The 24,084-nt window shown below is 32.6% G+C and overlaps 1 protein-coding gene across 1 annotated transcript; it reads left to right on the top strand.

The window, feature by feature from the left end:
• Positions 1-16,317: 16,317 nt before the first annotated feature.
• On the top strand, positions 16,318-19,752 carry LOC107786583 (DCD domain-containing protein NRP-B). Its single transcript, XM_016608087.2, has 5 exons — positions 16,318-17,160; positions 18,443-18,543; positions 18,655-18,738; positions 19,232-19,342; positions 19,454-19,752. Exons 1-5 carry the CDS (start codon positions 16,491-16,493, stop codon positions 19,493-19,495), a joined length of 1,008 nt encoding a protein of 335 aa, XP_016463573.1. The 5' UTR covers positions 16,318-16,490; the 3' UTR covers positions 19,496-19,752.
• The last annotated feature ends 4,332 nt before the right edge of the window (positions 19,753-24,084 follow it).

Here is a 24,084-nt window from a genome sequence, read left to right on the forward strand (position 1 = left end):
GCCTATTTGTAGGCAAAGATAGGCAAGCAACATGCTCCCCTCTCTATTCTGCCCATACCCTCTACTTCCCCACTCCTAAGTGTCTTTTCTTGATGTAAACTATTTGGTTCCCCATGCTAGCATGCATTGTCTCTATTTGTTTTAATCAAGAGTTATGGGAGGGGTTATAATATTCAAATAAACCCATGCTCTCATGTTATGCACCCCACTGACAATTAAACTAAGGTTAACAAATGACCACTAGGCAAACTTAAGCTTACAACCTGTTAAAATCCTATTAAACTCCCAAAATTACCCCTTAACCCTTGCGTATTACTGTATTACCCTAAGCCTTACTTTTCTAAAATTACCAACTATATAAGCTTAAACTTAACACTGATTTCTAGTTGATCTATTAGATTTCTATAGCTATATCCGATTCTCAGCCTAAGTTCAACTTAAAATCAGATCACAAAGGGGTGTCAATCAGATGAAATAAGTTGATCGAATTGGGAACCAATCCTAATCAACTCAAATCAAACAATCAACAGGGAGCAAACGATGAAGCAGTAACAATCAGGCTTCTATGGCAAACTATGAAGAACATGGGATTACTGAATGAACGAGCAGTCTAGTTCAAAGACAAAACTGAACATATCAACAGGTTCATTACAAGTTTAGCATAGCAGATTTAGAACTGGTAAACATACATGGAGAACATCAATGAACTACTATCATGTTTTCTCTAATTTTTAATCAAATTAATTGGCGACACTTATTTAACCGACTATACAAGCTATAACAGATAACAAACAATCAATAAATACACAAGCTAACAGGTGATTCCAGCGGCTTTGGACAAAACCAGGACTTTATACGAAACTAACTAATCGACGAACTTGTTCGTATTGATTGTATAGTTTAAAGAACATTCAAATGAACAGAAGAAAGTTTTGACCAAATAAAAGGTCTGGAGATCAACAGACTCGACAGAAAAATCAAAAAATAAACTAAACTAAACATGAAAAAAGATAAAAATCATAGAAGAACAAAAGAAAGGGAAAAGTTACCTCAGGGACTCGAAATCAAACTGACCCAGGCTCGAACTCGGACTCGACCATTTTTAGGTCGAACGGACCTTAATCGAAGTGTCCTCAACTGAGAACATCTCTATTAAGGTCTATTAGACCTCACATCGTCCTTTAATTTGGACAGATCTCAACTTTTGGTCTTTTAGGTTCTTTGTGGTTTGATTTGGGATTCGTCCAGCTCCGGTCAGATTCAAACCCAACCTTCGTTGGTTTAGGCCTAAGGGGGGCCGGGGGAGTGTTAGATATCAATTTGGGATGGTTTGGCGTGGGTTGAGTCTTGGCTCGAATATTCGATTGAAGATTCGAGAAGCTAGGGGCTGATTCGAGCCAAGGGAGTAAGGTATTTGGGTTCAGGGAGTGAAGGAGGTGCTATGGTGTTAAAGGGGTGACCGACGGCGTAGATGCCGCTGGGTTTCAAGCGAAGGAGTACTAAGACGGCTAGGGTTTGAAGGGTTCGTCTCTGAGAGACGATGATGAACGGGAGATGAAGGGGGGGTTTGGTTTGGGGGCATGGGGTGAGAGACGGGCCTTATATAGGTAAGTGGTGGTTTGATCCTGGCCGTTGGATGAAGTGAGATCAATGGCCAGGATCTTTCACTCAATGTGGAACGGTGCCATTTGGTTAAGTGATGATTGGGTCGGTTTTATTCATGAATGGGTCGGGTATAAGGGCGTGCTTGAGACCGTTGGATTAAATGAAATGAACGGATCTGATTAAACACGCCTAAACGGCATCGTTTTAACTTAGACGGGAGGTGAACTGGACCGTTAGTGTCATGACCCAAACTGGAGGGCCATGACTAGCACCCGACCACACTTGCTTAGCACCAACGTACATTTCATCTAACCTTCATTATTATCTTTTAGGGCTGACGAGATCAATATAAATGGTAGACCTGGATCATGGACAACCAGCAATAAAATATGACGGCATGAACATACATAGCAGGGGATGACCAGACAATCAAGAAACTACATATAAGGTATGAGCTACCACGCTACTATGAAAGACTATACAACAAAAACTAGCCAACAAGGCATACCAAACTATACATGAGTCGACACCTGTCTATGAGCCTCTAAATGAACATAAGTGCTGCAACATAGCCGGAACAGGGCCTCGACATACCCATAATGTCTATAACAAAAATGCATACCAAGACCAAGGCAAGTCCGGAGAAGGGATCTCGCCAATCACCGCTGAACTGGACAGCCTACTGTGGTGGGGAAGCTGCACCTGCCTGTCTATCAGGACCTGCAGCACGACATGCAGCGTCCACAAATAAAAGGACGTCAGTACGAATAAAGTACTGAGTATGTAAGGCAGGGAACCATAAATACTATCAGTAATGTAAGCAAGGATAGAGAATATACAACCTGTAACATTTTAGTACCTCTGAGGGCTACTTACATGAAATGCATGATACATATGTATAAATACAAAAACCTTTAAAACATTCGCCTCTGTGGGCATCATCATCATCATATCGTACCCGGCCATAATAGGCTCGGTAAAAAAATGTACCCGGCCATCATAAGGCTCGGTAGAATCGTACCCGGTCACGTGGAGCTCGGTAAAACCCAACTGATCAGTGGTTGCACAATAGGTGCCGTACCCGGCCAACTATAGCGTGGCTCGGTAGAGTAAAATAGATACATATATATAATGCATGCTCGACTCATGGAATCACATTCTAAACCTTTCGGAGTGACGTAAGGTCGGTATCCTCTGTACACGTTATTAGGACTAACTCTTTACTATGAACCTTATAAGAATCAGGAAGTACCAACAACATTGATAACAATAAGAATAAGAGAAGCAACATTAACATCAATCGTTCCATAAGAGGGAAAACAATGTAAGTACTGCTAGCTTCTAAGAGTAGAGTATCTTGGAAGCTCGTTCATTACATTATGTACAATCGGAGTCGTGCAAAAGAAGGAAAGGTATAGCCTCACATACCTTGTATATACTGCCCCAATCTCAAGCTATGCAATTGTCAAAACTCCTTAGTCTACAATAAGAGAAACGATACTATCGTTATCATTTAAGCGTCATAACTATTATGTATCGACCACAACCTATTTTACGATGAAACGGACAGCACCTCCCCTATATATATGACCTCACACCATTCAAAACAGTCACCAAACAACATCAATAATAAACATATTGAGCCTCCCAAAATAGTCCACACACAGCCTAATCACTCCATACATACGACGACCACCGTAGTCGTGTCAAACAACCTGGAAATATTACGAATAACTATCAGCCCATAACCCTACATATATATGGTGTTTCTCCACACCCTTCCTCCTCCAAAACTCCACAAAACAGTAGTAAAATACGCAGCCCAACAGCAACGCTAAACAGTCCACAAAACAATAATATTACTACCAAGCCTTTCAATATATATTTCACAAGTTCTAGCTTCAATGGCTTAGCCGCAACTTGGATAATCTTAAATATATATAGAGTAAGAGGTTCCTTACCTTTATACAGAAAGAACAACTCCAATTTGACCTTAAATTTCCATGAAATATCCCTCCAATGCTGCCACAACAACAAAAAAGCGAAACTAGTGATCAATTAGTGTTTTTCGGCACTAGAATCACTTTAGAAGGCTTGAAATCACCTAGGATTGATATTAAAGGGTTTACAGAATATAAACCCTTTAAAACAACCTCCCACACGAGCTGGAATGACACAAAAATGAGCAACAACAAGAAGAACAAGAGACTTACTAGCCCCACGGAATTCCCGACACTTGATTTGTGTTGTTTGCCCTTTTTTGGGTCTTGAATCTTGAGAGGATGTTCCAAGGATTCTAAGGTCTGAAAATAGTAAGAAAAAATGACTTAAAACGGGTTGGAGGTATCCTATATAGGTCCAAATATCTTAAACCGCCTTAGTGGGCCCCATAGAGAGGTATTTGGCGCAGTCTCACGAAAACGTGAATATCTCTCTACTCCGAGATTGTATCGATGAACGATTTAATGCGTTGGAAACTAGACTCATAGATCTTTAATTTGGTTGGTAGATCACCCCGTAATTCCTTGTAAATTAGGAGAAAAGATTAGAAACATTTGACCTAATGTTTAAGTAAAATTATGAACCTAAGTTGCGACAACTTTTGTCGACTTTTGTTTCATAACTCGTTTGACTTCAAGACTTATGATACAGATATTATATGATTAAAATACCTTAATAAATGACCTCTTGAGTGTATTAAGCACCGCTAGATTACCTGAAAATACGAGTTACAACATCCTTGATTCATTTAACTTCTAATACTTGTTAATCACCCTTATACACTCTTGTATCACTTAAGACCAATAGGATTGACTTCTTATCATCTCAAAGATAATTCCTTCTTGGATTTATGTTAACTAATATATGGCATGAACTAACACATGTGGATATGGGTTATAACAGTTAGATCTGTTTGATCAACGGTCCATATCAGATAGGCCAGAACGACGTCGTTTGGTGAGGTCATAGAGATCAGGGGACCGGACTGGGTTATTTAAAATGAATTGGCCTTGATTTTTGGTTTTAAAATTCCAGCCCAATCCAGTTTCCTTTACTTTTTCAACCTTTTATTTTTTTTTATTTTTTTTTTCTAATTTAAACAAAATTCCTAATTAAATTGTAAAACCAAAATTAAACTACACAAATATTAATTAACACTTAACAATAAATAACACACAAATTAAAATATTTAATTAAAATAAAATCACACAATGACAACAAATAGAATGAAAAATGCATATTTTTGTGATTTTCTTTTTAAAACCAAATTATGATTTAATTAATTCCTAAATGCACAATTAAATCCTAAATATGCATGCAACATATATTTTTATATTTTTTAATTAACTACAACAAGGTAAACTTTTACGGACAAAATAATTACCACTCCCAACAATGGGAGTAGTAGAGCCATCAGCAAGCCCAAAATGTCACGCAAATTCTCAAAATTGTACCCGAAGGCAACTTGCTTTATTTTTTTATTTCTTTTGGAGTAATTTCCGTGAAGCAAAAATCACGTGCTCACAGTTCTCTCGATATTTTGTACTATCTTTATATAGTGGATTGTTCATCTCCGCAGTGGATGTAGGTCAATTGACCGAACCACGTTAAACGTTTGTGTCTCTTTTGGTATATTTCTCTTTTGTTGTCTGATTTATCGTCGTTCAACTGTTGCTTTACTAGCTTCCGCATGACACCTGATTATTTCGGTCCTAACAAGTCACTACAAAATAGAATCAATCTATCCGTGGACAAAATTATTCAATATTTGTATTAATGGAAGATAGCAGATAAATACTTTGTAATTTTGCTGGGACAGAATGAAAGATATCGTTAGTATATAGAAGTTACTGACATCTATGTTCTTTCTAAAATAGAAACACATTACAACAACAACAAAAATTCAGTAAAATCTCACTAGTGAGATCTGGGATAAAATAGAACCACACTATTTAAAGTTATTAATATTTATGCCGGTGATATGTAACAAATAAGTATTTTAAATTTTGCTTCGATCAAACGGAAGATATTATCAATAAATAAAGAAACTTATTTATTATATGTTAAATTTTATTATATTTAGTAAAATTATCAAAAGTGTGTGCAAATCGATCCGAACAACCCCTCACAATAACAAATAAAGGCGAGGGACCACTTTTGCCAAAACCCAAAGTTTCAACTACGAGAATAGAAAAAGGAAGCCAGGGAATTAATTAAGAAAACAAAGACGCATAACGTGTTAAGTTTCTCTTCAATTAGATTGAAAATTTGATTAGATTAGTTTCTAAGGCATTGACTATTTGAGTTTGACTCGGTAATATAACAAATAAAGTCTTGAGACAGACCAATCTCCCCAAAGATTTTGTAAGATAATCCCATGTTCTATTCATGACTTATTAAGTGTGATTAAAATTTTTTAGACTAGTTCTTCTTTCTATGATTTTTATTAATATTAAAAAGGATAGCTCAGTACATAAAGTATTTTGTGTTCACGTAAAATCTAACACTCCGAAAAGTGTGATGTAAATTGTCTACTTTAATGCAAGTATTAGTAATTACTTTGACGGTTCGAAGCCTTGACCTATAGATCAATATTATTAACTTTAATTAGTAGTATTAGTAGTTATCAAGTCTTACAAAAATCGAAAGTTTGTTTCTTCTAAGAAAAAAAAAAGGAACCAAATACGTTGAGGTTAGTAATTAGAATTTAAATACAATGTTTGAAGTGTTTTGGGATTTCATATTATGTGAATATATTGGTACAAGAAAATATGTCGATAATTTATTTATTTTTTACTACTACAAAAGTATTAAGTTACCTAAAATTGTGTTGAATAAAAACCACAATATAACCAATAAAACATTGCAATGAAGTGATAAGTATTCCGTTATCTTCAACTAACAAATTTAATACAGTATGAAATCGTCTTTATTAGAACAATCTTACCTCAATACGAAACTTTAATTGTAAATTCGAATTTAATCAGTCCACTGTGCGAATATCGAACATGAGAAATCAAAAAAACTAGGCACATGGTCCTTGGTGTTGAACAGTTGAAGTGAGGCGATGAACTAGTCCACAGATGAAATATGGCTTAGTCCAAATTTATGGGCAGCTAGTGGTCCAGAGCCAAAAGTCCTGGCATTTAATATCTTTTCTTTGTATTTAATTTCAAAGTGTTAGGAGTTGAAAAATAAGTTTTCTTTAAAATAATTCTGTGAATTTTCGACTGACTATCCCTGATTTGAATTTCCGTTTTTCTGCAAAAAAAAAAAAATGTTTTGTATGATGTTTGATTAAAACCTTATCAAGAAAATTAACCCCCAAAAAAAAAATTGTTATGAAAATATTATATGTGGATGTCCATTTATTACTCCGCTATAGATAATCTTCCAGAAGAAGATTATCCATTTGGTACTCTATTGAAGTTTATCTACAAGCAGCTGATGGAAGCAGGTTGCAAGTAACTCAATGAAATAATTTGCAGCAGCTTCTTATTAAACAGGCAGTTGCGAGCAGCTCATACAGACAGCTTACAAGCAGTTCAAGAAAAGCCTCGTAGTTGCTTCCCGAAAAGCCTTGCAGTTGCTTTCTGAAAAGCCTCGCAGCTGTTTCTTTTCTTCTAGAGATAGAGGAGTTTTTAGTTCATTATGTACATTAGTTTGAAGTTGAATAATATATCAATTTCTTTCTATACTTGTTTTCAGTTTATTTACTTTATAGTCTTTATTTTATAACACATTATCAGCACGAGACTCTTTCATCTCGAGCAAATATTTTGAAAGTATCAGAGGTACAAACTTTCTTTTTCTAAATAATGTCAAATCTTCTAAACTTGAATTTTAGCCCTGGATATATCGAGCAAAAGCCACATGTCTTAGGTGCTTGCTGCTGAAATTCATCTTGATGCGATGGGTCTGGCAAACACCATCAAGGACAAAAATCAAGCATCAACCCAAGATCGTAGCAAAGCAATGATATTCTTACACCATCACCTTGATGAAGCCTTGAAAATGGAATATCTCATTATTAAAGATCCAGTTACACTGTGGAATAATTTAAAAGATATATATGACCACCTGGAGATGGTCATTCTTCCACAAGCACATTATGACGGGACTCATTTAAAGCTACAAGATTTTAAATCTACCAATGAGTATAATTCTGCTATGTTTAGAATTATTTCACATTTTCATGCCTCGAATATGCTCCTGTAGCAGCAATATAGAGATATGGATTCAAAAAATATTCTGAACTTATTTCACATCTTCTTGTAGTTGAGCAACATAATGGGCTATTAATATAAAATTATCTAGTTCTTGTCCATTCCCTGAAGCGAATGAGACGAACTTCCACCAAGCTAAGTGTGGAAGAGGTCGTGGACCAACCGTGGTCATGACCGTGGTCGGGGAAGAAACTCTAATTATGGTAATTGTAATGCACCAAAGAACCCTCCTAACCACCAGCATTGGAAAAGGAAGGAACAAAAGCATGAAGCGGTGCAAGCAACAAATGCAGAAAATGCATGCTATAAATATGAGGAAAATGACACTAGTTACATACATGTCGTACACCAAAGCACATGGTTGAACTTTATCAAGCCTCCCTACAGAAGATAGAGAAAAATGCCAAAGAAAATTTTATTTCTGAAGATAATTCAGACTTCATGCATTTGGATGTAGCTGATCGTTTTACACTCCCAGAAGTAGAAACAAGTCATGTGATCGGCGATGAATCTATAGAAATGTAAATATTTTAATTTTTATTGTTTGTAGTAGATAGTATCATTAAGTAATTATTGTACATAAATAAAAGTTATGGTTTAATAATGATGTTTACTATAATATATTTTGTTTATGTCATTTTGTAGAATATAGATAATCCTCAAATTATGTTTGGAAGACCAATCATGAAGATATTTGTGTAATTGATAGTGGAACAACTCATGCCATATTCAAAGATTAGAAATACTTTTCTTATCTATGTAAGAAAAAAGCAAATGTTATTATAATTTCCGATAATATGAGTTTGATTGAAGGCTCCGGAAGAGCCACTATATTTTTTTCTAAGGGAACAAAACTTATTATAGATAATGTATTATTCTCCTCCAAGTCCCGAAGAAACTTGTTGAGTTTTATACATATCCGCCAAAATGGGTATCATGTTGAGTCGATAGATGAAATGAATGTGTAATATCTTTGTTTTACAAAGAATATTTCTGGACAGAAGTGCATTGTAGAAAAATTATCAACTTTATCGCCTGGCTTATCCTATTCAAAGATCAGTACAGTTGAAGCACACTCTATCGTAAACCAGAAGTTTACTGATTCAAATACTTTTGTGCTTTAGCATGGCCGTTTGGGCCATCTTGGATCAATAATGATAAGATAAATTATTAAAAATTCGAGTGGGCATCCATTAAAGAACATAAAGATTCTTACAAATGATGAATTTTCTTGTGAAGCTTGTTATCAAGGCAAAATGATCACTAGACCATCACCAATGAAGGTTGGCATGGAATCCACTACCTTTTTAGAGCGTATATATGGGGATATATGTGGACCTATTCACCCACCAAGTGAGTTATTTAAATATTTTATGGTCCTAATAGATGTATCTACAAGATGGTCTCATGTGTGTCTACTATCATTTTGCAACCTGACATTTGCAAAGTTATTAGCCTAAAAAAATTCGATTGAGGACACAATTCCCAGATTATCCTATAAAGGCTATTTGCCTTGATAATGCTGGAGAATTCTCATCTCAAGCTTTTGATGATTATTGTCTATCAGTAGGGATAAAAGTTGAACATCATGTAGCTTATGTTCATACTCAAAATGGCCTTGCAGAGTCATTTATTCAATGCCTGCAATTGATAGCAAGACCATTACTTATGAAAATAAAATTGCCCACTACTGTTTAGGGTTATGCTATCTTGCATGCAACATTACTTATTCATCTAAGACCAACACATTATAATAAATATTCTTCGTTACAATAAGTTTTGGGTCATGAGCCAAATATTGCTCATCTTTGAAATTTTGGATGTGATGTATATGTGCCAGTAGCACCACCACACCGCAGTAAGATGGGTCCCAGAGAAGGTTAGGAATATATGTTGGGTTTGAATTACCCTCTTTTATTTGCTAACTTGAACCATTGGCGCGAGATTTATTTACTGTTCGATTTGGAGATTGTCGATTTGATGAAACAAATTTTTTTGCAACTAGTGGGAGAGAGAAAGGAAATCAAAAGAGAAATTGTATGGAAAGCTTCATCATTATCTCATTTTGATCCACGTACTCTTATATGTGATCAGGACGTCCAAAAGATCATTCATTTACAGAATATAACAAATCAAATGCCACACAGATTTACTGATTTTAAAAGGATAACTAAGTCACATATCGTGCAGAGAATATGCTTCTACGATTTGATATCCTAGCAGGACCATCTACTAACAAGAGAGCTAGTGAACCTAAAGCACGCCTGAAACACGGTAGATCGTTAGATTTTAAGGATCGAAATCCGAGAAAAAAAATTGACTAATGATCAAAATGATACTATGAATGAATCTCCTGAAGAGACCAAGATCTGACTAGTTCTAAGAATACTGAAGAAATCACTAAACCAGAGACTCAAGTAAGCGAGGAACTTTTAATAAATTCTACTGGTGATGAGATTAATTCAAATTGATTTGAAATAGTGGTGGATAATATTTTTGCATATAATAGTGCACTTAAGATTATGCAAGATAATGAGGATCTTGAACCTCGATTTGTCAAAGAATGTTGACAAAGATCTGATCGGCCAAAATGGCAAAAAACAATTCAATTAGAATCGAACGCACTTGCTAAAAGAGAGATCTTTGAATCAGTAGTCCAAACACCTGCTGGTATAAAATCAGTTAGTCATCAATGAATTTTTGTGTGAAAAAAAAATGATAAAAATGAAATTGAAAGATACAAAGTTCGCCTTGTCGCACAAGGATTCTCACAACGATCTGGAGTCGATTTTGATGAAATATATTCACCTGTTATGGATGCCATAACATTTCGATACCTCATCAATTTAGCCCTATATAAAAGGCTTGAAATGTATCTAATGGATGTAGTTACTGCTTATTTGTACAGTTCACTTAATAATGAAATTTATTTGAAAATCCCTGAAGGATTTAAATCCTGGAGCAAATTCAAAAGATCGGGAAATGTATTCAATCAGATTACAAAGATCTTTGTATGGTTTAAAGCAATCTATGTGTTATAATCGCCTCAATGAATGAAAGAAGGTTATATAAATGATATGATTCGTCCATGTATTTTTACAAAGAAAATGGTATCAGAATTGTTAAATTTGTTGTTTATGTTGATGACATAAATCTTGTTGGAACTCTAGAAGAGCTCCAAAAAGCAATTGAATATCTTAAGAAAGAATTTGAGATGAAAGATCTTGGAAAGACAAAACTTTGTCTTGCTTTGTAAATTGAACATTTAGAAGACGAGATCTTTATCCACCAATCTGCCTAAACAGAAAGGGTCTTAAAACGCTTTTACACGGACAAAGCGCACTCATTGAGTATACCAATGATTGTTCGATTACTTGAAGTGAATAAGGACTCGTCTGACATTCAGAGGAGGATGAGGAACTCCTTGGTCCTGAAATACCCTATCTCAGTGCAATTGGTGCACTTATATATCTTGCTAATGATACAAGGTCTTACATAGCATTTTCTGTTAATTTACTAGCAAGATATAGCTCTTCTCCTATACGGAAATATTTGTGTGAGATTAAGCATATTTTGTAATATTTAAAGGGAACTCTTGATATGAGTTTGTTTTATGCTAACAAAGATAGTGCACATTTTGTTAGTTATACAGATGCATGTTATTTATCTGATCCCCATAAAGCTCGATCTTAAACCTGGTACGTGTTTACATGTGAAAGTACTATCATATCATGGCGCTCCACAAATAAATCTATTGTTACTATTTCTTCAAATCATGTTGAGATAATAACTATTTATGAAGAAAATAGGGAATGCATATTATTGAGATCGGTGATTCAATTTATTCGAGAAAAATGTGATTTGGAATGTGATAAAAGATCGGCAATTTTATACGAAGACAATGCCGCATGCATAGTCCAATTGAAGGAAGGATTTATAAAAGGAGATAGAACGAAGCACATTTCACCAAAATTATTCTACACACATGATTTTTAGAAAAATGATGACATTGATGTGCAACAAATCCGTTCAAGTGACAATTCGGTAGATTTATTCACTAAATCTTTGCCAACTTCAATTTTTGAGAAGATGGCATACAAGATTGGAATGCGGAGACTCAAATATTTAAAATAAGATTTTCATAAAGGGGAGTGAAATACGTGATGTACTCTTTTTTCCTTACTAAGGTTTTTCCCATGGGATTTTTCTTGTAAGATTTTTAATGAGGCAACTAGAAATGCGTATTACTATATATTTTTATTCTTTTTTCTTCACTAGGATTTTTCCTACTGGGTTTTTCCTATTAAGGCTTTTACAAGGCACATTATCTTTTAATGAGCATCCAAGTGGAAGTGTTATAAAAATATTATATTGTGGATGCCCATTTATTACTCTGCTATAGATAATCTTTCTGCAAAGATTATTTGTTTAATAATCTATTGAAACTTATCTACAAGCAGCTGATATAGACAGACTGCAAATAATTCAATAAATGATTTGCAACAGCTTCTTATTAAACAAGTAGATTGCGAGCAGCTTATGCAGACAACTTACAAGTAATTCAAGAAAAACCTCACAGCTGCTTCCTGAAAAGCCTGCAGCTGTTTCCTGAAATGCTTTTAGAGTAATTTTCTAATTATTTCGACAGCGTTAAAACTTTTTAAATTTGGTTGGAAATATTTTCCAAAAATCGATAACAATTTCAGAAAAATTATGTCACTTGTTTTTGAAACAAAAGCATCTAAAATGTCCCACCATGATTGGATGCAACACATCATCCTCACTATACAAATGTGACAGCACATAAAAACACGTGTAAATTCCATGTCACATCTCACAAGTACGAGTCTTACCTTAGCAACTAAGCAATAAAAAAAATAAAAAAAATAAAAAAAATAAAAAAACACCTAAAAAGAAAACCCCTTAAAATTCTTCATGTGAACACAATCTTTTTCAAATTTCAAACAAACATCACTTTTTTGGCTTTTGTTTCTTGAATTGGAAGCTACTAATACTATATTAAAGGGATTTGTACTAACACCTAATTTATCATATTATCCTTATCCCTTAAACTAATATAATTATTTACTATAATTACCAAAAAGAAAAAAGAGAAAAAGACAATATAACAGAACTTTCACCGGTTCAAAATTATAATTTATTTACATTTTTTAAGAAGAAGTTAAACTTAAATAAGGAGGCCGTATGAAAAAATAGTAAAGTATGTGCATAATAACATAGGATTTTCAACTTATAAAATATGATAATTAATTTACTACAACATGTTAAGGCACAATATAATGTTAAAATCTTTACACGTATATAAAATACGTCCATTTAAGAATCAATTATAACTACAATAATTATATAACTACACTTCAATCCCAACATTGATGATATGAATCCGCATTTTTTTTTATTAAATTCAACTCATATTATTATTTAAAAATCAATGGAGTTTAATGTAAATAAGATTTTGTAAAATGCTTTTTTAGATATCATGAAATGGGAAAGGCTTTCAACGTGAGAGTATTTCATGACGCTTTTACTTTTCAAATCAGTAAATGAACTGAATATTTTCATGCCATTCTTGGTTATTTAATTATTAATTGAAAATAAATAATGACTTTATCGACTACCTATTTGTAACTCCCCTGGGTCAAATTAGTACTTTAGGCTGTGCACGGATCGGATCGGATCGGAATTAGCATATTTCGGATTCGAATTTCGGATTTCGGATTTTAGAAAATGCAATCCGAATCCGATCCGAATTATATCGAATCAGATGGATTTTAAAGTTTGGATCGGATCGGATATCGGATCGTATTATTATGCCTCAAAGTTAAACTAATATGTATATTTTTTTTGTAAAAGAGGCAATACATTAAGAAAAATTCATGTTTATGCAATTATGAGAGTACTATGGTGCCAATATAGCTAAATCTAGCAATTGTAAAGGTAATAACTTGGAGGTTGATGTAAATTAAAGTGTAGTATTTATACATGTCCTAATAATTTCGGATTTCGGATTGGATTGGATTAAAATATACCAATCCGAAATCCGATCCGAAATCCGAAATTTTAATAAACATAATCCGAAATCCGATCCAATCCGAAATCCGAAATTCAAAATTGAATGGATCGGTTCGGATTTCGGATATCCGATCCGAATGAACAGCCCTACTTTAAATTGCAAAACAAAACAAAAATTGTAAAAAAAATGTAAAAGCAAAGAGGATAATGTTTGGTAAATTTCTAGGAAGGAAAAATTCATTATTGGAGATGATTGGAGATATCATTATTGGAAAAATTTTCAAAAACAAAAGTTTAGGGTTCCTATATCTTAGTAATTAATTTATCTTTATCTCTTGTCTCACATTAGTCTTTATCTTTTCTTTTTTCTTATTGAGAAAACAACCCAAAAAATGAAACCCCAACTTCTTGTCCATTTCTGGCTATTTTCTAAACCGCGTGGTTTCTTTTTTTGTTTTTTTCTTTGCCGTCACCACTCTCTCATTCGCCCACCTAAAAGATTTTCAAATATAATTAATTTATCTATAAATATACGAGTACTTAATAGTATTAATTAACGAGTTTAACTATACATCGAGGGGTTGTTTGGTACGAGGTATCACTTTATTTGGTTAACAAACTTGATATAAGTTATCTCGTGATTAACATAACATACCAAACAATTGATAAAAAATAATACATGAATAACTAATCCCAGCATAACACGTATTTAAATTACTAATTTGTTTATCTAATCTTCTAAAATTAATTTATTTTGGTAAATATATTTCGTCTTAAAAGTACTTTTAAAGAGTATTATCAATTTATATTTGGTTAATTAATTTAAAAAATATATGTATAAATATTAAAGCAGTAATTGATATTTTACCAAAATTTCAAAAATATTTATGGAAAAAATCTATTGTTTCAGCTTAAACAACTTCTAATATTACTGAAAAACACGTATCTTTTTTAAAGAATTACAAGAAAATACACATGACTTCATACCATAATAAAAGATGGCTCATATTTTTAAGTTTTACCCGGCCTAACCCATATTGTACATATTTTGAAAGCATTAACAAATTCAAAACTTGTGTTCTTACAACCATTACTTCTAAAAGCTATGGAGTTAAATATGTGTTCTCACAACCATTGCTTTCACTCTCTTTTCTTCTCAGATCTTCTACATATGCTTCAAAGGAACGTCCGTCATTGCTGCTTCTTACCTTGTGTCACCTAGTTGCAATGTAAGAAAATTGAAGAGTAGAAGTCCACCATTGAAAGTCATTCAAAGTTTTGCTTTCAAAAATAGGATTTTTTGAGCTTGTTATTTGTTTGGATTGGGCGTTGTTCCAATTGATTGAAAATATCAAAAGGAGTTCAAAATTTAAATTTGAAGTGATTTGGAGTAGATTTGAGTTAAATTTTAGAAAAGACGCAAGGAAGAAGACGAAGTCAGTTTTTATATAATTATGTATAATCTTGTATTATAGTGTATATGAGTATATAAACACATCTTATACACTATTATATACTTTTATACACCTTTATACAAACGTCTGTAGACGAAATTCTTCCATGATTTTCAGTTGCAATTCTTGTTCAAAATCAGTCCAAATCTCCATTAAATGACTTCAAATTTTATATACAACCTCCTTATACTATTTTTAACAAGTCTAAATAACACTCACTCCAAATTTCTCACAAAATCAAATTCGAAATCTAAATCCACATGTTTATGCTTGTTAAAAATTTTAATTTTCACCATCCAAATAGATTTGGTTTGTTGAACTAATATCTGAGTCACTGTTACTGATTAAAAAATTAACTTAAAAGTTTGAACAATCTTTTTTAAAAGTTAATATTAGTAATTTCTATAACATATTGAAGTTGGATGTTGAACCTTAGCCTATTATTTTTGGGCTAGTTGGTTATAAATTGAAATATGAGCTATAAAATTTAAAAGTATAGAGCTCAATTGTTGTTATGTGAAATTTTTCCTATCTTTTTCCTAATATTTTAACAAAACACTTTCAATCTCAAGAGTAAATACTTTTTAAAAGATTATAAACACCTTTTATAGCTTAGTAACCTTTTTTTGCTTTTCAAAAGCTTGGCCAGCAAACTGTATATTTATAGAATAAAATTATTTTAAAAGTAATTATAAATGAATTTCTTAATAAGTTTAATTGACTATTCGATAAAATAGTACTGACATAATATGTAACGTGTAAATAAAAAAGGAAAAGAAAATTATACATAAATCCTTGACAGTACGTAGTACTTCACTCTTCTTTGGATTCCATCAAATTTCTTTGCCTTTTCCTTTTTCCACTGTTTACTTTTCCACACTCTCCTTTGACAATCTCACACGCAATTCCCCCCCCCCCCCACACCACCCCCACCCACCCCCACCCTCCCCCCCACCCCCACCAACCTCATTTTCTAGGAAATTTCCTCAACGCCATTACACCTAAATTCCATATAAACCCATCTACCTTTTCCATTTTCTCCTCTCAAAAACACCATTTCTCTCTGTAAGTAAAACTCCCAACTCTTTCACAACCAAAGACTCAAACTTTACACAAATTCTTCATTTGGGTATTCAAGAAAAGGAAAAAAGTTTCTATATTTATACAAAAAATGGAGAATAACAATCAATCATCTTTCTGGCAGTTCAGTGATCAACTCCGTTTACAAAACAACAACTTAGCAAATCTCAGTTTAAACGATTCAATTTGGAGCAATAATTATATTTCCAGAAAACCTGAAGAAAGAAGAAATTTTGATATAAGAGTAGGCGGTGACATCAACAACAATTCTTCAACTGTTAGTAATAACCCCAACAAGTCAAATTACAATCTTTTTAGCAACGACGGTTGGAAAATCGCCGACCCATCGGCGGCTACCGGCGCCGGAAGTGGAGTTGCCGGAAAAGGGGTTCTTGATTTTGGTTTAAATGGTGGGTTTAATAAAGGGATATATTCAAACCAAGGTTTGAATTTTAATTATAGTAAAGGTATTAACAATATTGCTGTGAATACAAAGGGTGTATTAAATAAGAAATTTGGAAAAGGTGGTGGTGAAGATGAGTTTGGATATGGGAATAATAAAAGTGTGAAGAAGAATAATAAGAGTAATAATAAAGAGAGTAATAACAAGGATATTAATGGTGAAAAACAGAATGGAGTTGATAAAAGGTTTAAGACTTTGCCACCAGCTGAATCTTTGCCAAGAAATGAAACTGTTGGTGGATATATTTTTGTTTGCAACAATGATACTATGGCTGAAAATCTAAAAAGGGAGCTCTTTGGTAAGTTCTTATGTTATTTTTATTTCTTGATTGGTATTTTACTGTGTTTTTTGTAGTTAAGAATTTGTTTATCAATAGGTGGAATTAAGTTATTTTGAATGGATCTATTGCCTGATTTAATAGGCTATTGCTAAATATTTTGTTGAAGAATTAGTAGACTAAGCAACTTTTGTCTAAATTTTTTTCCTCTTTATTATCTAGAAATTTGTTGATGGTGTCCAAGATTAAATCTTTACAGCTATGAATTGTAATTTTAGTTTAAGTTTTTTTGTTTTAATTTACCAATTGGTGGTATTAAGTTATTTTGGATGAGATTTTTTTGCCTGATTTAGAAGGAATGATAAGAGTCAATTGCTAAAGATTTTTTTTAGAATTGAGAGATTAAGTTATTCTAGTCTAGATATATTCTCCTTTATCTAGGAATAGGTTGATAGTGTTAAAGTTTGAATCTTTACAGCTATGAATTGTAATTTTAGTTTGATTATTAGACAAAGGGAAATGGAGTATAGTATTAGATTATTTGGAGATGCTTATGAAATTCCTAATTTCAGTCTATGGGAAAAAAAAATATTTAGGATTTCAAGAGGAATAGGATTATCTGATGGTAATTTAGGGTTTCCTTATTTTAGCAGTATTGGTTTCGGAGAAGTGGATCTGAATATAGCAGAATTAATACAAAAGATTCATATAACCAAACAAAAATATGGGATTAAGGCATAGTTTATTAATTGATCAGATAAATTTACATTGTTAGCTCCTAAGATTTGATTCTGTTTAATATAGAGGAATCTGTAATTGACTCTTAACTAGTTTAGAATTGAGGATAATTTATTCATTAAATAGTGGAATTTACACTGTTAATCCCAATTAGATTTATGCTTCCTTTAATAAGGATTCTTGAGTTTCTATTGGAAACCGCCTCTCTATCCTCATAAGGTAGGGGTAAGGTCTGCGTACACACTATCCTCCCCCTCCCCAGACCCCACGACGTGGGATATTACTGAGTATGTTGTCGTTGTTGTTGTTGTCCTTGTTTAATAAGGATTCTTTAATTGACTCAAAACAGTTTAGAATTGAGGCTAGTTTATTCGTTGATCAGTGAAATTTACACTATTATTAGCTCCATTAAGATTTGTGCTTCTGTTTAATATATATAGGATTCAAAAATCGAATTCAACCAGTTTAGAAATGAGGCTATTTTATTCATAAGTGGAATTTAGATTGTTATCTCCATCAAGATTTGTTCTTTTGTCTAATATCATCTACTGCCATTATATGTCAGGATTGCCGCCTCGTTACAGGGACTCAGTTCGACAAATAACCCCTGGGTTGCCTCTGTTCCTCTACAACTACTCGACCCATCAGCTTCACGGAGTTTTTGAGGTTTGTATTTCTGTTTGTATTACATGGTTGAAGGGAAATGGATGAATTTTGTAGGACTATCACATTATTCTCTTTTTTTGTTTGGTCGAACTAATACATAAACCACTACAGGCTGCAAGCTTTGGTGGGTCGAATATTGATCCGTCTGCCTGGGAGGACAAGAAGAACCCTGGTGAATCTCGCTTTCCTGCTCAGGTGAGAGGAAGTTACTGAATGATATTACCTTCCGCACATAATTTGTTTTGGATATTGGACTGTCATCAAATGTTAATTGTTACACTTCGCCTACCATCTTTGTTTCGGTTTACCATATTAAAGTTACGTAGTCTGTGTTTGGTTCAACTTGAAGAAGATTTCAAAATTAGATGCATACTATAGTAGCATAGTTGAGCCGCAGGACTTTGGTCTAGACGCATAGTGAGGGTTGGGCAAACACCACGGGTTTGTGTAGCGCTACAAAAAAGTATGGTATTTAAGTTGAAAGGGGTGGAGGAGGGGTTCATTTTTTCCACCAAGTTACAACCCGTGCACCAGTAGCCGTAGGGGATTTCTCGATTATGAAAATGTTTACTAGAGTTCTTCAAAGTTATACAGTGTGTATCGAAATCAATCTACATACGAATGATTCAGTTGTTTGTTTGTGGTTCTTCCTTTCTGGGGATCTCGACTTATAACTTCTTGCTTACAGGTTCGTGTTGTGACAAGGAAAGTTTGCGAACCACTCGAAGAGGATTCATTCAGGCCAATTCTTCACCACTATGACGGCCCTAAATTCCGCCTCGAGTTAAATGTTCCAGAGGTGATTATCATCTTCTTGACAAGACTAAACCCTAAATATCGATCGATCGTTCCACGTAAATGTAAACGAAATCTTTGCTTAACATGAACACTTTGATTTGTGTTTTTGCAGGCCCTCTCTCTTCTGGACATTTTTGAAGAGAACAAGAACTGAATGAATGTATAGTTCTTGCATTCCAGCAGAGAATGAAAGAGAAGGATATATAGAGGAATTTGCTTCTAGTATACTGAAGAGTTTGCAGAGCATAAAACAAGAAAGTATTTACTGTATATATATAAATATATATATGCAAAACATATGATCTGGAGGAACACTTTTTGTGTGGAGATTAATATTAATATTATGTTTTGTGTAATCAGCAGGAATTGCTGCATAATAAGGAGTTAATATGAGTAAACAACTTATATTTATGTTTTGTTCTCTTAATAATCATCTTATTGTTCGGTGTTTAGTTGCTACGTATAGCCCGTTTGGCCAAGCTGCAAAAATCAGCTTAATTTGAGAAGTCCTTTTTTTTTTCTTTAAGCTCCTTTTTTTCAAAAGTACTTTTGGTGAGAACAGTTTGTGTTTGGCTAATTAGTTTGAAAAGTACTTCTGAGCAGCATTAGTGTTTGGTCAAGCTTTAAAAAATTATTTTTAAGTGTATTTTTCTCAAAAGTGTTCCTTAAAAAAGTGCTTTTGGAGAGAAGCTACTTTTTTCTGCTTCTCCAAAACTGCTTCTGTTCTCCTCAAAAATACTTTTTTTCCTTCCAGAAGCTTGGTCAAACACCTCAATTTTTGGTTAAAAGTGTTTTTGGCAAAAAGAAGCACTTTTGGCCGAAAATATGTTTGGCCAAAGAGACTATTAGTCTTCTAGCCTGTTTGGTCAAACTGTAAAACCTCAGTTTACTAATTAACTTGAAATGTACTTTGAGCGATAATTGGTATTTAATTGTTTTTAAAAATTACTTTTAAGTAGTATTTGTCAAAAAGTACTTTTTGTGAGAAGTTATCTATTTTTGCTTATCCAAAATTGCTTGTGTTTTTTTCCATAAATATTTTTTTCTAAAAATTTGGTCAAACACTTCTACTTAAAAAAAAATACTTTTTATTTTTGAGAATCTCGGCCAAACAGGCTATTCCTCTTATTGCTCCGCTTTGGACACTTCAGAGGATACTGTTAACCAACGAGTTTCTAGGAAATTGAGGAGTAAAAAAAATTACTTGCATTCGGTGTTTATATCCAATTGCATCGGTTATTCTCTCGCATAATATATTTACATCAAATTGTATTAATTTATCTTGATTAAGTGATTTATTAGGTAAAACATTATGTATTAATCACGATTGAGTGAGATGAATTTATTTATAAATATATGTTACGTACTTATTAGTTTGATGTAATAAGTTTTTACCATGTCTATTACAATTTACAGAAAAAGATAGAGAAGATCAAGTGCAAATTCTTAGCGAGATATCCAGAGTTAAAGCTTTCTAATTTAGGTTTATTTCACACAAATTAACATTTGAGAAAATGACAATGTATAGTCATTGTAAAAATAATAGCCGATATATATATATATATATATATATGCACACACACACATACATTTTGTATATTTTATACAAAAATTATATAAATTTTATACACTATTCGGCTACCATATATAAATAATTTTTTGCGCGGGCTAAAAATGATAATACCCTTAACATTTATGCATACATTTTTTTATAAATATTTATCGTTTATATGTATACACACACACATACATTTTGTATAGCCTTGCTTCCCATTGTAATTGTCACTGTAGCAGCAGAGACACCGAGCTACTTCGTACCTTTTTCATATTTTATACAAAAATTATACAAATTTTATATATTTTTCGGTTACCAGATATAAATAATTTTTTACGCGGGCTAAAAATGATAATACCCCTTAACATTTATGCATAATTTTTTTTAATAAATATTTATCCAACGTGAAAATTAAGATAGATGTAAAAATTGAATGGATCCTTTAAATTTGCTATTCCTGTACATGATAAAGCATCTCAAAAATATCATATCCAATGATATGTGAATCAATTAATCACTTAATAGATGAACCACCCAACTTAATAGTGAAATTTAGCTTATTTGCTTTTCTTTATACCATTATTTGTTTTTTCTTTATATGATTTATATGGACGGTTCACCAGTAATACTTAATGTGCAAAATTTACGCCATCAAATGTTTTTTTTTACATAATATAATATGATACTTATTTAATATTTTAGGTTATTAATCTCGTTTGCTAGATAATTTCATTTAATCAAAGTAAAAATCATATGATTATGTGAATTTTTTTCTTTTGTCCACGTACACAACTTAGACTCAAGCATAAGTAATCACAATCAGAGGCGAAGCCACATGATCGTCGAAAAATTACACTGTGTATATACGTATAATATTACGTTTTAGAGGTATATAACGTATACTGAACATCTTTTGACGGAAATTATTTTCACTTTTTTTTTTTTTAAATTTGAACACCCTTTGAGAAATTCTTAGTTTCGCCACTGATCACAACGTTAATTGGAAGAAATATTTGTTGGCATAGTAGGTTTTTTTTTTTTTTTGGCTTATAGTGTTTCCTCGACAAATCCTAAGGAACATGAAAATGGTTTATGTATTTGGTTGTGGAATAATTGAACAAAAAGGTGTAGGGGTCAAATGATTAATTCAATATTTAAGCTGAGTTGGTTGAAATGTCACAACCTAGAAAAGGAAAATGGTTCAGCTCTTCTTTCACGGCACTTCATTTGGAAAATAGACTTAGTCGTTGGTGATGTAGAATTGAATATTTGTTTTGTGGGTCAATTCCAAATAAATGAGACTTTGGTGGTAGTTGGCAGTGGCATTTGATTTAACAGTTTAACTTCTATGCACGGGTTATTTAATTCTTTTTATACAAGCAGTGTACTTATAATGAGTTCGGAACCTTTTTATTATCTTTTTGGACAAAAGTTACGTAAGTAGGTATAAAAAAAAGTTACATTTATATGTATAACGCCAAAATACACCACGCTATATCTTAACGGTAATTTTTACCGTTAAGGTATAGCGTGGTGTGTTTTCGCGTTATATATACTGACATTTGGCTGACACAGGTATAACATGCTGTATTTGTACGCTATATAAGCTATACCCCAAATTAAATAATCCCCTTCATCTTCTTCCCCGACCAGAACGATCCCTCCCCAATTTGTTTTTACTTTGAAGCAGTTTCTGGTCCCCCCTCCTCATCGTCTTCTTAAAAAAAAAATTGTGGGTCCTACCCGTCACACAAAACGTTAAGAACGTAGGTCTCACATCGTAGTAGAGCATCGTATTATTGTGGTTTCACTCTTTCGGACTCAAATTTTCACACAAAACACTACATCGAGGTATTTCGATTTATTTTATGTCGAAACTTATATAATAATGCATATTTATTAGTTGATTGAATGTGTTTTCATGTCATTTTGTGTTTTATTTGCGAAACTAGTATGTTATATTTATCCGAACTTAGATATTAGTGTTCTAAAAAAATTTAAAGTTGAGAAATAATTTTTTTTGTTAATATCAGGATTTAGATATTACTATTTCCATGTCGTTTTGTGTTTTATTTTTGCGAAACTAGTATGTTATATGTATTTTTGTGAATGTTATGTGATTAAAATGTATTTTTTGTTTATATTTAGTTTAGATTATTTATTAGCGTAGTAAAATATAGAACCTTTTAGCGTAGTAAAATGTAGAGTATTTTAGCGTAGAATCCCTATAGTTTAAGTATTGCTTATATTGGTAGATGAAAATATATATTTTGTACAATTAAATAATTAATAATTATGAATTTAAATTATAAAACAAACACACACAAAATTATCAAAATATTGAATTTGACACACATAATTATTCATGATAGTTTGGTGCTACTGGGCCTCACTGGGCTATATATAGCGTAAAAATACAGCACCCGTGCCAGTCAAATGTCAGTATATATAACGTGAAAACACACCACGCAACGGCAAAAGTTACCGTTAAGGTATAGCATGGTGTGTTTTGGCGTTATATATAAAGGTAACTTTTTTTTACACATATTTACGTAACTTTTGTCCAAAAAAATAATAAAAAGGTTCCGGACTCTACTTATAATTGGGTAATTATAAAAAAAAAATTTATAATAAATATTAGTAATTGATAACCTAATAAAAATTGTAACTAATATATTATCACATAGTATTACACTGCACATTTATTTTAAAAATTTACATTGTCAATGTATAAAACTTGATCATCGAATTAGAGATTTCTCTAAGTTTGGTGTAATGTATAGTGTATTCGGGTGTCATGTGAATTATTATTTTGAAAATGGCACTTTTGATTTGTTAGAATTTTGTTGAACATATTGGTTGGTCACCAAAACCAACGTTAAAATGGGCATGTAAAGTTGATGAGATAATTTCTGTGTGTACTTTTGTTTTAAATAATGTGTATCAAATTTGTAATTTACTTCATATACAAATGCAAAAAAAAAAAAAAAAAAAAAAAAAACATATTCTTTATTTATTATTCTTATTAAGATCGATAATGAATTTGGTGTTAAAATGTCCATTACAACTTTTACAAAAAATGATTACAAAATTAACAAGGAAAGACAAAAAATAAACGAACATGATTCTAAACCTTGTACAGTTGTTTAATTATACTCCTATATGATTATCCAGGACATTTTGCATAA

The sequence above is a fragment of the Nicotiana tabacum genome, chromosome 1 (assembly GCF_000715075.1).
Source record: "Nicotiana tabacum cultivar K326 chromosome 1, ASM71507v2, whole genome shotgun sequence".
Taxonomy (NCBI): Eukaryota; Viridiplantae; Streptophyta; class Magnoliopsida; order Solanales; family Solanaceae; genus Nicotiana; species Nicotiana tabacum.

What these genes read in the sequence shown, in the direction of transcription:
- LOC107786583 (XM_016608087.2), top strand. Translation starts at nt 16,491, where the DNA reads ATGGAGAATAACAATCAATCATCTTTCTGGCAGTTCAGTGATCAACTC. An exon ending in AGCTTCACGGAGTTTTTGAG is followed by an intron (nt 18,544 to 18,654) that starts GTTTGTATTTCT and finishes AAACCACTACAG; the next exon opens with GCTGCAAGCTTTGGTGGGTC. An exon ending in TCGAGTTAAATGTTCCAGAG is followed by an intron (nt 19,343 to 19,453) that starts GTGATTATCATC and finishes GTGTTTTTGCAG; the next exon opens with GCCCTCTCTCTTCTGGACAT.